This window comes from Nansenia antarctica (assembly GCF_963989245.1).
Source record: "Nansenia antarctica genome assembly, chromosome: 18".
In the NCBI taxonomy this organism is placed as follows: domain Eukaryota; kingdom Metazoa; phylum Chordata; class Actinopteri; order Argentiniformes; family Microstomatidae; genus Nansenia; species Nansenia antarctica.
Window position 1 is genome coordinate 5,839,757 of NC_137691.1, and position 15,393 is coordinate 5,855,149.

Below are 15,393 nucleotides of genomic sequence, written 5' to 3' on the forward strand. Positions count from 1 at the left end.
CCCAAAAAACAAAACTCAAAATACTGATAATAAAAAAGACCTCCCCTCCCCTCCCCATTTCATTTATGCACAAAAATGAGGGACACATGTCATTTTGTCCCTGATGAGAAGAGTGTCAGAACACCCAGAACTGAACAACCTCTTTTAAGGCCTACTTATTCATTTTTATTATGGGAAGAATGGAAAGGTGTCAATTCAAATACTATTTAGAGCAGAGCAGCAGTTTTGCCAAGCTAGCAGATTCCATAGATCCAAATCTTTAAATCATTCTATTAACAAAATGGTGGATCATGATGCCTTCAACAGTGAACTGGGTGTAATGCTTTGACAGAGTAGCTCCTGTGGCCTAAAGACTTTTTTTTTTTTTAAAGGTCTTGTAGCAAAGTGAAGCCTTGGATGGACAAACATGTTGGTGACCTAAAAAGATCCTGCAGGAAAGCTGAAAGAACATGGAGGGAAACTAAGCTACATTGCCATTCTAAAAGTCTCAAGAGAGTCTCAACCCTCCGATTCCTGGGGGTGCACATACAGGTTGACCTGTCCTGGAAGATCAACACAGCAGCCATCATCAAGAAGGCACAACAGCGGCTCTTCGTGGTGCAGCCCACCACGGTGTTGTCGTCACATACAGGATGACCTGTTCTGGAAGAACAACACAGCAGCCATCATCAAGAAGGCACAACAGCGGCTCTACTTCCTGAGAGTCCTCAGGAAAGACCACATCGGACAGGAGATGCTGGTGACCTTCTACCGCTGCGCAGTGGAGAGCATCCTCACCTACTGCATCTGCAACTGGTTCTCCAGCTGCACAGCCGCAGAGAGGAATGCGCTACAGAGAGTCGTGAGAACGGCCCAGAAGATCACCGGCGCCCCCCTCCCCTCTCTGGAAGAGCTGTACAACACACGCTGCCTCAGGAAGGCCTCCAAGATCTCCAGAGACCCATCCCACCCTGGGTACGAACACTTTGCTCGGCTGCCCTCGAACAGGCGGTTCAGGACCATGTTCGCAAGGACAAACAGACTGAAGCTCAGCTTCTACCCCAGGGCCATTCAGGCCCTGAACACAGCAAAGACCTAGGTTCTAGGCCCTGGACAATCTAGACAAATTGATGGCAGCTACTAGATTGAAATCAAGTGTAATACTGAAACACAACTGTGTACATTTCAAACCTGCAAACTGCGACACTTTAAATGAATGTGCAATAACACTATGTGCAATATGACAACCCTAGGGTACATAAGGTTCAGAGAATAGGAAATGTTAGAATAGGTATAGCATAGCATAGAGTACAGCACAGTGTTTTATTTGTATAGTATAGTATAGTGGATAGTGTACATAGCCTTTATTTATGTAAACCAGCTCTTTTCAGTTTTTTTTTTTTTTTTTTTTTTTTCCTAGCACCAGGGGAGCCCCCCCTCCCAAATTTCGTTGTTTGGTACCTGTACTATATCAATGACAATAAAGACCATTCATTCATTCATTCATTCATTCATTCATAAAAGAAAAAAAGATGCTACTTATAATAAAACTGTTCGAAGTGAGAGAAAGACCCATTTCTCTCAAATTATCTTTATATATTTTAATAATTATGTATAATACTGCATATGCCTCGTTATATAATTGTTATGCACACCTTAAAACTGGAAAAGCCAAATGTGGTGGAACCCCAGAGAAACAGAGACAGAGGCCAGGAGAATATACAATGATTTATTAAGGATGATATACACAAAGAAATAGGCCCTACACTAACTAGTGGAAAAACAAACATAAGGTGTGATGCAGGCGATAGTTATGGGGTGTGTAATTATACTATGTGTGTGTGCGTGTATGAGGTCAGGGGTGTTGTATTATGTGCTGCGATACTACCCTAGTGAGCAAAGTCCGAGATCCAGAGGGGGTAGTCAAGGGGAATGTCCAGGGGTCGGGCCAGGGAGAGTGATCCAGGAGAGAGTAGTCCAGAGGGGAGTCCAGGGGTCGAGCCAGGGAGGGAAATCCAGAAGAGAGTAGTCAGAGGGGGTCCAGGGGTCGAGCCATACAGATAGTTATGTTCAAGCGTTGGATCTCCGTCTGTAGCAGGGTTAAGTAGGCGGCTGTCCAGGTGGTGATTGGGACAGCTGGGCTGAAAGGTAATAGCCCACACCTGCTGCAAACAGAGCCAGAGATCCGGCCCACTCAATCCGGCCGGGAGGGGCGCCAGAACGAGGCTCACGGGGGCGTGTCAGATTAGGAGGCACAACAATAATGGTGTTTGTGATTGTTCCCTAATTTGCCTTGTTCAACAACAAAACACAGTGCCCTACATAGCATACAGTAGGCCTACGTATTAAGTATTGTTCCTTCTTTTGCCTCTGTACTGTATACAATTTGGATTTGAAATAAAACAATTACTATGAAGTCAATGTGGAGATTCTCAGCCTTAATTCAATGTTGGTTTCGTTCAGATTGGTTTCACCATCTAGAAATGAGAAAATCTTTTAAACACACCATTTCAGTGCACCAAACGTATTGGAAAAATATCATACAATGTCCAAATAAAGCATGTTTAGTATTTGGTTGAAAATTGCGTGCAATAACTTTCAACCCAAGGAGTGCCTCAAGGTTCGGTGCTTGATCCTCTCCTCCTCATCTTGCATGTGCTCCCTCTCAGACAGATTATGATCACTATGGTCTCCATTGCTATGCCGACGACACTCAGCTGTACGTCACCACCAAAACTATCACTCCAGCCCCTCACTCCACTCTTGCTAACTGTCTTGCTGACATCATGTCCTGGATGCAATGCAAGTTCCTCAAACTGAACTACAACAAATCAGAAATCGTACTTTGTTGGCCCAAAGCCCCTCTTCCACTCGACTAAAGACTTCACCCTCAATATTGATGGCTTCACTGTCTCCACATCAAGCCAGGTCCGTAACCTTGGTGTCATCCTGGACTCCACCCTCTCATTTGAACCTCATGTCAAACACATAGCTATAACTGCCTTCTTCCACCTCGGGAATGTTGCCTGTCTCTGACCTTCTCTGTCCTTCAGTGATGCAGAGATCCTCATCCATGCGTTTGTTACCTCTAGACAATACCAGGACTACTTCAACAGTGTTGTATTTGGGTCATCAACAGACTCCAACATGTTCAGAACTCAGCTGCCCGCTTGCTCACTAGAACCCACTCCAGAGACCACATCACTCCAGTCCTTCAAAACCTCTGCTGGCTCCCAGTCCGATTTAGGATTCAGTTTAAGATTCTCCTCACCACTTATAAAGCCTTCAACAACATGGCACCCTCCGACCTCTCTGACCTCCTCCTCTAGCACACCCCTCCCTGCAGCCTCCAGTCAGCTGATGCCAACCTCCCCGTCCCCATCCTCAGCACTAAACAGCAAACCTGGGGGGACAGGAGTTTCTCTGCAGCCACCACTCATTGGAAGACTCTCCCAAAACCACATTGAAGAATCCAGCGCGCTCTCCTCCTTCAAACGATCCCTCAAAATCGATCTTTAAACTTTTTAACTGTTATTGCTGTTTTTACTGGTTGTGGTTTTGTTGTAGTTTTTATGTATCTATTTATTCTTGTTCCCTCCATGTAGTATCTATGAGTACCGCGAAAAGCACTATACAAAATAAATGCATTATTATTATTATTATTATTATTATTATTATTATAACTGCCTGAAGTCTGCGACCTATTGACCAGATGCTGGATATCGTCTGAGGTCTGGCTCTGCCAAGCCTGTATTGCAGCCATATTGTAGCCATCTTCAGTTTGTTTTGAGGTCTTTTTGCCTTGAGTCCTCTCTTCAGCAAATAGGTCAATTGGATTTAAATCTAGAGACTGACTTGACCACTTTAAACGTTTTGTTGTTTGCACCTTGCAGTGTAGCCGGTGTAGTTCTGCTGGTGAAGTCTTCTGCGGAGGGTAGTAGGTGACACATTCACGCCTACCCCCTGGAGACTGTTCCTGATCACGCCTACCCCCTGGCGACTGTTCCTGATCACGCCTACCCCCTGGAGACTGTTCCTGATCTGTGGGACAGTCGTTTTGGGGGTTTTCTTCATTATGGTGAATATTCTTTGATCATCCATTGTAGACCTCTTTCTGGGCCTACCAGCCTGTTTGCGATTGCTGAGTTCACCTTAGTCCTAGCCATGGCCCTGACCCTAACCCTAGCCCATATGCCATGTTTGATAATCACTGTTGAAGGAGAAATTAAGAGGCCTAATTTTCACAAAATATAAAGGATTAGGTGCGTAACATAAGACCATTTACAGGCTAACACTAATAATGAGACTGACTTGACAGACCTATGGTAGACTATGTTATTTTACACTTTTCAATTAGACCGTTAGAGGGGACATCTGACACCATTGATTTAACTTTAGTGTTTGTCCAATCAAGTACGCCCATTAATTAGGGGGCTGGTGACGACAATGACACTGTTTTTAGATTCAAATTTGTGTTTGAACAGAGAATTGGATAAAACTGGAATAAACTGGAGTAAAATGTCATGTTCTTTTTTTTTAATATATATATATTTTTTAAACTCAATCATTTTTATTCCAAAGTCCAAACTATCAAACTATCATAACTATAAAAAAATCATAACCATCCGTAGCAATCAAACTTTTATTATTGACCTGATGTACGCCTGAGTCCTTCAGTGGCCTGATGTACGCCTGAGTCCTTCAGTGGCACATCCGTTTCTGAAAGGGGTGGAAGTGCTCAGAGCTGGTACTACTGCTGTTATCTGAACAGGTCTTCCTCTTCCTCTCCCCCCTCAGAGCACAGCTGTGGTGGTACGTCCCAGTGGACCGCGCCTCCCCCCTCCTCCTCCCACAGCCCTGGGCCAGCCTGCAGGTCCTGAAGTTGAGGGACACGGAGAACACCAGCCGTCCACTCAGCAGGTCGTAGTCTGAGACCCTCCACATCCCCACCCTCTCCTGCTGAGGACAGGACAGGGGAGAAGACCCTCAGACACTTCTGGTCCCCGTAGCTCACAGAGGAGACGTTGTTCCTGGGCTCCCTCATGATGCCCAGCAGGTCCAGCTCCTCCGGGTGGGAAGGGGTCTTCAGGTAGGCCCGGGGGCGCCAGGGGGCGCTGGTGGTCCTGGTCTTGGTCTCAGGTAAAGCCACGTGGCTCTTGGTCTCACCGGTTAGGCTAAGTGACGCCAGCCACTCTGTTACCAGTGCAGTGGAGGTTGAAGCCTGTGAGGTCTGGGGAACCTCCCAAGCGGGTGAAGCTGTGCCCGCTGTCCAGGTCACTGTGGCTGGGTTGGTCTCCCAAAGGACCGGCCTGTATGGAGCAGGGGTCAGGCTAGCCTGGAGGGATCCATCATAGTCATAGATGAAGGGGAGGATAGTCTGGTTCCTAGTGAAGCGCTGGTGGAGGTCGGGGATGCTTCGTGCCAGCTCCTTGATGTTCCCCACTGTCATCGGACTGGGCCGAAGGTTACTGATGTAAACCCTGATGGGCCTCCTGTCTCCAGGCTCAATGACTGAGTTTAGTCCTGGACGAGACAGGAAACAGGTTCAACTCTATATTCAACTAAAATCTATACAGTAGAGGCTCAATTGACATTAAAACAAACATATTTTGACTTCACGATTGAAGCATTTAGAACCATATCCCCCATCACCAAAAGACACACCTGTACAGTTTCAACCTGAGGAATAACCATCTGAACCTTTATATACACAACAAACAATTGTCTGATTTTGTAGTTGATTTTCATAAACACCTGCTGTATCTGAATCAGTCTGGAACTTCAGTTTCAAGAGGTATCTCTCTCCAAGTGGTTGATTTTGCGCCATTGTTTTCTGAAATAACATCCTTGCCGAATTCACTGTGCAAAGTAAACATTGGAAATGATTTGGAATGTTCTACTTTTGCCACCTATTGTTTACAAAAGATGCATTCCCTTGGAAACCATACACATTCTAATGATAAGACCATTGTGATATCACAGGAAAGCCCTACCTGGATTGGAGGGCTGTTTTACCAACATTCTGAATTCTGTTACATTATTTTTTTTATATAATCTGTTTATTCATTTCTTTTTTTCATCAAAAACACAAAACACTTGAACAGAAAAACAAACAACAGGAGAGACAGACGCCACAAACGGGGAAAAAACAAAAACAAACAAGATACAAGTAATACACAAACAATGAAGCAGACAAACAAAAATAAAAATATATAAATACATTTAAAAAAATTAAAAGAATAATCTGGGTACAAAGGTACATTTCTTTTGGGGGGGTATGCATGGCAGGGCGTGTTGAGTTGAGTTGAGTTGGAATACAGTAGTCTATACATAGTAGCTCGCTATATTTTGTATTGAAAATGCTCTGGGATGTTTTGGAAACGTAATTCATTTTATTAATACAACTTTATTTATCATGGTTAATATCTTTGAGATAACAAATATACAATAATTCAGTAAATATAATAATAAGTAAGTGTCCTGTATCAGAAGCAAGTAGGAGCTTATCACAGGTGAGTTGGTGCTTTTTTGCATGACACGCTGGATGTAGATGTAAACACACAACTGTAGATGTGTAGAAATGTTTTTTTCCAACAATATATTTCCAACAATATGTTTATAGAGCTTTTATGAAAATAATCAAAACAAATCTTACATTTTTTTTTTCTTAATTATTATATATATTATATAATATTAGGGTTAGGGTTATTATAAAAAAATAATTTAAACTTACAGATCACCAGCATTACCATACTACGAATGTATGATACATGGATACATATCAATGAGCAAAGAATATTGAAATGCTTCAAAAATAACAAATTGGTTCAACTCCCATCTCTGTGATGGTGAGGTAATATAGCACATACTGTACATACCTACACAGTACACACATATACACATATACAGTATATACATATACATGTAGATTGTTCAAGTTACAGTTTTCTTCACACTGCTATTGCCTTTTTACATTTACATTTTACATTTTGGACATTAGCAGACGCTTCAGCGACTTACAAACACCAAGTACATTTGGCTAAAGTAAGTGAATCATCTATACATCAGTCATCATGAGCAAAAAGTGAGCAGAGTTACCAGAGTTTTTGATTGACGGGTGTTTCATCGGTGGGGTGGGGGGTGGGGGGGTGGTAGCATAGCAGAGTTTTTGATTGACAGATGGTAGCTTGCGCTAAATCAACGCCGCAAGTGTGGCCCCCTCTAGCGGTTGTGGTCCTAGACAAGCGCATAGACTGTTTTGCTAGCGGCCGACCCTGTCTGGATCCCACAGTTGGCTCAGCTGGCAGCTGGCAGTCTCAGAGGAAAGGGACTGCACTTATATAGCACCTTATTCCAAAGCGCTTTACAATGGCCTCTCATTCACACACACATTACTCAGTCACACATCAATGGAGGAAAGCTACCATGCAAGGCACCAGCCCGATTTGTATGTATGTCAGACCACCAAACTGAGATAGATTGTTGAAATATCAAACTCTACAGTTGACACAGTCTTTTTTGTTTTTGCGCAGGGGTGGTGCAGTCCCACTCCAATTTTTTATTTTATTGGACAGATATAGTGAAGACAGATAGGAAAGTAAGGAGAGAGGGCATGTCAGCAGGGCATGGGCCGGACAGGGCATGGGCCAGATTCGAACCCATGCCAACATGGACATATCTGTGCACTGTTGACCACGGTGCTAGACCACTAGACCATTGATCTGTACTTGTCCACTGTACCTGTTATGGCTTGGTGTCAATAGATGAGCACTCTGCCTTCGTGGACACAGTGTGTGTCCATTTCAATCGGCAAATACAGTCGGTCAGGTTCAGAATCAGAATCAGAATCAGAATCAGATCCGAAACAGAATCGCTTATTACATCCCAATGTACAAGTACACAAGTAAAATTCTTCGGCTTTGGTTCCTCAACATTAACATTGCAGCATCAAGATACAGATCACAATAATAAAGTACAGTAGTATGTAATATAGTAAGTAATAATAAGTAATAATAGAGTAATAAAGTGGTGAAGTGATACAGTATACGTACTACAGTGGATTCATCAGTGCAAAAAATGCTGTGCAAAATACAAATTCAATGACAGTAGTCATATAACAAATGTATTATTGTAGTGTGTGTGGGGTTGGTTTGGTGGTACCGGTAATAGTCTTTTGTTTTTTAACAGTCTATTTCCCCAGGAGCCTATTGCTTGGGGGAAATAACTATTTGTCATCCTCTGGGTTTTAGTCCCGAGGTGTTGGTACTGTTTCCTCGATGGCAGTAGCTCAGGTTGCCGCTTTCACTATGCGAATCATGATTTCATGACAGTGTGGCCTGTGCTACGTTCGTATGGCTGGAGACACGTACCTGTAAAATCCACATTCCCCACGTGCTCTGACTCGCCCAATGTGATGCAGGGTTTGTTAAGCAACACCAGAAGATACCTGGCACAGGTGCGTATCAAAGGTCAGTTTTGGTGGTTCGTGTTTGTAAATCTTTGTTTAATCTGTATTATGTCCGTGGTGTTGGTCTGCTGATGATGGTCTGCTGGTGACAAGATCTAGGTAATCACCTGAGATCGATAGAAAGACAGACATTTGTGTCTTTCATGTCCAAAAGTAGCATGGCTTGAGATACAGTATGTACAATGTAATGTGATCTTGCCATACCATTGCAGGAGTACACAGTACAAGGCTTCTCCAAGTGTTATCAGGGTCAGACTGTACAGTATTCAGGATTGTAACTGGGAATAATAAAGGATGCAACAGTGCTTCACTTATTTTGAAGTTATGAAATGGACCACCTTACTTGAGATTTGAGAGGACAGTCTTTGTGAACACTAGATAATTGTTCAATAACATTATGTGCCAGCATATAGTGGATCCCTAAAATATTATGTCAGTATAAACAGTCTTGGGGGGTAGTGGGGGCCTAGTGGATAGTGAGTTGGACTGGTGATCAGAAGGTCAATGTCTTGAACCTCATAGGAGCCAACGGACCCCCATGGGCATCCGAAGTGATATAAAGAGTTTACCTCGATCAATTCTCTTCATCGATATCAAATTGTTTTCACAATTTTGCATGCTATACGATGCCACCATTTTTTTCCAGAGACGGTAAACACGGCCTAAGTCACATCCAGTTTTCTCCAACTGGAGAATGTGTCATGTCCGGTTTCAACGCCGAATTTCCATACCATTGGTCGGCCAACCCCAAAAAATCCCCCCCCCCAAAAAAAACAAAATAAAACTGATACATGAGAAAGGTCAAAGGTCAAAGATGGTGCCAACATATCTCCAAATGGCCTAAACATATAGGTGTCCGCCTAAACATACCTGTACTAAAACAGGTACAAAGTTGCATTTGCTCACATTACTAGCATCGACTTTGGCACAAGTACTAATAAGACCCTGGAGTACTGATTCCTAGATGATTTGGGCTTCGTTATCAGGTTTCCAAGGTGATATTCACTGTAAAAGCTGTTGTTTTTTTAGGCGGAGACTGCATTTGAGATGTTTTATAATGTTCTAGCTCTATTTGCTCTGACACAGTAACATAGATTTTGATTCTGACACTTCTACAGCCACCCCACAGGTGTTAGCTTTCATTTGATAACAATATCATTATGAAGGCCTTTGTGATTGTGGAGATATTCTATATTCACTGTGGGCATGTCATTTCGAGCAGAAAACCAGAAAAATGAGGTGGATAAGATGAGGTTTAAGACATGATTGCAAACTAGCATTCAATTAAAGTCTCCCTTATACGTTCATTGTAGAAAAATAATTGTACCACCCGGCCTGATAGAAGCAATAAGAAAGACAGAAATGTTATGTGATTTCCATGGGCACTTGAAGGATTTATTTAGATAGTTTCTGTCTCTGCCCAGGTGGACTGCAGTGGGCAGGACTGGGTCATGTAGGGATGGGGGGTAATGGTGGGTAGATATGGTGTCAGACAGTAAGGATGCTGCTATTGGAGGTGGACAGTTTGAGCTCCTCCCGGGGGTTCTGCAGGGTATCTCGCGGGGCAGCATACTCGAGCACATTGGGCAGTCCGTGCACCACACAGCAGCTAACGGCACTGCGGAAGATGCCCATGTCATGGGCGTCATACCACTCATCTGTCTTCTCATTGTAGCACTCCGCATTGAAGGTGGTGGTGAAGCCATTGAAGCCGCCCACCACAAACAGAAGATCATCCACCACCTCGATGCCAAAGTTGCTCCGTGGGTTGAACATGGTGGGAACTGCGCGCCAGGTGTTGGTCTGGGGATTGTAGCACTCTGCGCTTCGCAGACGGTTGGCTCCATCAAAGCCGCCCACCTAAGAGAGGATAGGAGAAATGTGGGTCAATAACAGTATATCAGAACTTGAGCATAGATTTATTGTGTATTTTTATGTAGGTCTCACCGCATAGACCTGCTCCCCATAGGCGATGACCCCCACCCCACTGCGTTGGCTTGTCATGGGGGCGATCAGAGTCCATTGGTTGGTCTCAGGGTTGAAGCACTCTGCTGTGAACAGGCACTCATTCCCATCGAAACCACCACATATGTATACCTAGAATTAAGGCAACTCGTAAATTCATCCATCCTGGCTTTTTAATAGATTCATTGTACAATAGTTATCAAGTTGTGTTCCAGGTACAGTTAGTCTTACCTATTCCTCTGTTCCACTTACCTTTCCAAAAAGTGTGGTGGCACTGGCATCACTTCTCTGCTCATGCATGGGTGAGATGAGTGTCCACTGGTTGGTCTCAGGCTCATAGCGCTCAGCAGTGTTGAGTCGCACATAGCCATCAAAGCCGCCCATGGCGTAGATGCAGCCACCCAGCACAGCCACACTGACGTAGCAGCGCCGTGAGTGCATGGGTGCCACTTGGTGCCAAGTGTGTGTGACTGGGTTGAACTTGCGCACACTGTTGAAGTAGTCAACGCTGTCAAAGCCTCCCACGCAGTACACAAAGCCATTGAGGTAGGCAGCACCGTGGTAGGCCCGTGCGCTCTCCTCCTCTCGAGTCACATTGACCCATCGGTCAGCCCGTGCATCATACGCCTCAATGCCATTGGTGGGGCTGCCACCACTCCAACCACCGATGGCCAGTAAGATGGCATAGGGCAGGCGAGGGCGGGTCAGAGGGTTGCCGAAGTCAGAGCTGGAGGGCCCATTCATGGTCAGGTCATACATGGCCTTCAGTGCGTCGATGATGATGGGCCTGCAGTCAGCATTGGCTCTCACCAGTGGATTATTCTTCACATTGTTCATGAAGTAGTCCGCTGTCATCAAGGCCATGCGTACCTAAGCAAACAGACACAGACAGATATGGACACGGAATGCAGTCGGCCAGCCGATACACCTTTATGAAATGAATCAAACATGTGTTGTCCGACTCTCAGTCACCTTAGGCAACAGCACCGAGATCTGGGCATTGCGGTCTTGAGGAGAATGGCCAATCCAGCGCAGGATGGCCTCAAACACTACATCTTCCTGCTTCACGTTCAGGTCGTCCTTCTCAATGATGTCACGAAACTGCCACGGCGAGAGTTCCAGGAACTCCTCGGAGCTACGCACCATCTCCTTAAAGTGATGCAGGAGGAAGAGAGAGGACATGCGCCTGAGCTCATGGCAGGAGTAGAAGTCTGCAAACGTGCAGATCCCGATGCAGTTCTCCGGGCACAGCTGGGCCTCTAGGTAGTCACTGCAGGCTCGCACAACGCCCATGACAGAGAACTGGTCTGCAGCCACCAGAAGCTGCTGCGCATTCTCGTCAGTGACAGGCACAGAGCGTGTGTAGGCATACTCAATAATGAGACGCATCATGTCCGGTGACACACCAGGAATGTCGTGCACCCGCTTTTCTAAGTTGTTCCAGCCACTTGTGAAGAGAGCTCTGTGGGTCAGGGTTTAGAGAGGAGGGATATGATGGTCAGGACTCATCCATATACTGTACCAAAGTTTCTCAATACTCTTTTCAATATAGTACAGCAATATAATAAACACCCTCTGCAATTATATGACAATATAAAGAGGGGTACACAAATATTATGAATCAATAGTTGTATCTTTTATAGAATGTATCATTGCTGCCACAAAGAACAGTGTGTAAGCTCTTGTAGGATCTGGCTATTTTCTTCTGATTATCCTTTGGATCCATGCCAAGTGAATCCCTGCCATCCATCATGGCTACCCCCCCAAGTTAAGACACTCACCGGAAATATGGACTGCAGCCGCAAAGGATAGTCTTGTGTGCGTTGAATTCGATGCCATTGACTTTAATCACCACGTCACAGAATTTTCCTTCCAGTCGTAGCTCATTAAATATTGTACAGGCCATGGAACTCATTTTTCTCTCCATGTTGCATCTCTGAAATGTAGAGGTGGACCCCGCTTCCAGTTCATTCATTCTTGTGTTGAATATCTTTAATATCCACTTTTTGGGCAAGAGGTGGCACACTGCAACTATTCTTCTGAGCAATGAATGTGAACCTTCATTCCCCTTACATGTGGTAACCATGTTCTAGAATTGTGCATTATTACATCACAGTGAGTGATACAAAATTAGAATGTCTCAGATACCATTTTCATAATAAGCTGACACCATCATAAAAAAATATTAATGTTCTTCTTCTTCATCATCATCATCTCGTTTCTGAGGGTGCCCTGTGTGAAATGACAGCATCTCCTCCCTCTACCCTTTTTCCTGATTTGTTTTCTCTCCCTCTTTTCTTTGAATTCCCTGTCGTGATTTCCATGCCACTAAGGACAGGAGGTATAACGAATGAATGAATGAATGAATGAATGAATGAATGAATGAATGAATGAATGAATGAATGAATGAATGAATGGTCTTTATTGTCATTGATATAGTACAGGTACCAAACAACGACATTTGGGAGGGGGGGCTCCCCTGGTGCTAGGAAAAAAAAAAAAAAAAAAAAAGAAGGGAAAAGAGCTGGTTTACATAAATAAAGGCTATGTACACTATCCACTATACTATACTATACAAATAAAACACTGTGCTGTACTCTATGCTATGCTATACCTATTCTAACATTTCCTATCTCTGAACCTTATGTACCCGAGGGTTGTCATATTGCACATAGTGGTATTGCACATTCATTTAAAGTGTCGCAGTTTGCAGGTTTGAAATGTTCACAGTCGTGTTTCAGTATTGCACTTGATTTCAATCTAGTAGCTGCCATCACATTGTCTAGATTGTCCAGGGCCTAGAACCTAGGTCTTTGCTGTGTTCAGGGCCTGAATGGCCCTGGGGTAGAAGCTGAGCTTCAGTCTGTTTGTCCTTGCGAACATGGTCCTGAACCGCCTGTCCGAGGGAGCCATACATGCCCAAGCCATAACAGCCCCTCCACCATGTATTCATTGATGAGGTGGTATGCAGTGGATTTTCGGCAGTTCCTTTTTTTTCTCCAGACTTTCCTGTTGCCATCACTCTGGTACATAATCTTTGTCTTGTCTCTCCAGAAGTTTTCCAGAACTCTGTAGGCTCTTTTAGGTACTTTTTTAGTTAAATTGTAACTTGGCCATCTTGTTTTGAGGTTTACTAGATGGAAGAGGTTAATAAGGCAACACGATAGGAGAGGGTGGCCTTTGGATCACAGTGACTGGTGATATAAAGAAATGATGATGGAAGACGGGGTGGATAGATGAGAGATAGATCAATAATAAATGAAAGAAGGAATTTGGATGGAAAGAGTGGGTGTTATTACAGTTACATTAGAGCATTGGGTAGTTCAGTGGAGTATGTTCTACTCTATCCGGTAGAGAGTAGCCAAGAGAGTGCATTGTTGTGTAATCATTCTAAGAATAGCGAGTAGCGGTAATAGAGGCGTGTTCAACTTCTGTCAAGTGTGCTGAAAATCTTTGTTTTCTTAGGCTTTGGTTCCAAGTATAATATAATTCAGGATAAAAAAAAAGTGTCAATAGTACAGGACATAAGTGACAAATAAGATTATTTACAATTATCAGTATCTTGCCATTTCTAGACAATAAGGCACTAGGCATAATTCAATAAAAAGTGTCAATAGTACAGGACCTAAGTGATAGTAGTAAAGTGACTGTGAGTTTAAGCTTAGGTAGTCCGTATGCTATGCTCAACTGGAGTGCGGTAGTGATGCACCCAGTCGGTATGCTCTCAGTTGTGCCTCTGTAGAACGCCCACAGTATCTTTGTCCCCACGCCAAACTTCTTCAGCCTCCTGAGGTGAAAGAGGTGCTGCTGTGCCTTTTTCACCACCCGTTTGGTATGCACGTCCCAGGTGAGATCGCCAGAGATGTGGACGCCGTTTCAAATCATCCCGCAGTATCTCAATAGGATTAAGATCCGGGCTTTGACTTGGCCATTCCAAAACTCTCTATTTATTTCTTTTGAGCCATTCCTTGGTGGATTTAGGGGAATGTTTTGGGTCATTGTCATGCTGCATGGTCCACATCTGCTTCAGCTTACATTTTTGGACAGATGGTCTCACATTTTCCTCAAGCACCCTCTGAAGAGCTGTACAACACACGCTGTCTCAAGAAGGCCTCCAAGATCTCCAGGGACCCAACCCACCCTGGGAACGAACACTTTACCCGGCTGCCCTCGAAAAGGCGGTTCAGGACCTTGGCCGCAAGGACAAAAAGGAAGAACAGCTTCTACCACAGGGCCGTCCAGGCCCTGAACACAGCAAAGACCTAGGTTCTGGGCCCTGGACAGTCTGGACGGATTGATGGCAGCTGCTGGACTGGAAAAATCAGGTGTAGTGCTGAGGCACAAATATGTACATTTCAAGCCTGCAAACTGCGACACTTTAAATAAATGTGCAATAACACTATTGTGCAATATGACAACCCTAGTCGTCTATCTGTACAGTATAGTATAGTGGATAGTGTACATAGCCTTTATTTATGTAAACCAGCTCCTTCCCTTCTTGTGATTTTTTTTTCCCCCTAACACCAGGGGAGCCACCCCTCCTAAATTTCGTTGTTTGGTACCTGTACTGTAGCAATGACAATAAAGACCATTCATTGATATAATAAAGAATTCATAATGGATTCTATGATGGTGAGCTGGCCAGGCCGTGCTGCAGCAAAGCAGCCCCAAACCATGACATGATAAAATGCTATCTTTGGTAATAAATGTGGCCTAACGTTTTCCTCACAAGATGGGATGTCCTATCTTCACATAACTACAATTAATTACTAAAGAATTCATCTAGAGTCACATTAATTACACTACTGCCCCCACTGAATGGTATCACTTGTCCTGCTAGATCTTAGAGAATAAGTATTCACTTAAGGTCAAATGACTGGTCATGCAAACAAATTGAATTTAAAGAACATTCAAAAGAGAATATGCATGAATGATGCAGTGGACGTACTGTTTTGTAAAATGGTCATTCGTTTGTATATCTT

General features: G+C 43.9%; 2 protein-coding genes across 3 annotated transcripts in view; both read right to left on the reverse strand.

Moving 5' to 3' along the window:
- Nucleotides 1-15,393, reverse strand: part of cdk4 (cyclin dependent kinase 4) — a 359,603-nt gene that overhangs the window by 149,503 nt on the left and 194,707 nt on the right. The gene's annotated exons all lie outside the window — the stretch shown is intronic.
- Nucleotides 9,935-12,338, reverse strand: LOC308173511 (kelch-like protein 10; the record flags this gene model as incomplete). Its single annotated transcript, XM_080548541.1, has 5 exons — nt 9,935-10,306; nt 10,394-10,543; nt 10,664-11,281; nt 11,384-11,873; nt 12,193-12,338. 5 exons carry the CDS (start codon nt 12,336-12,338, stop codon nt 9,935-9,937), a joined length of 1,776 nt encoding a protein of 591 aa, XP_080404667.1.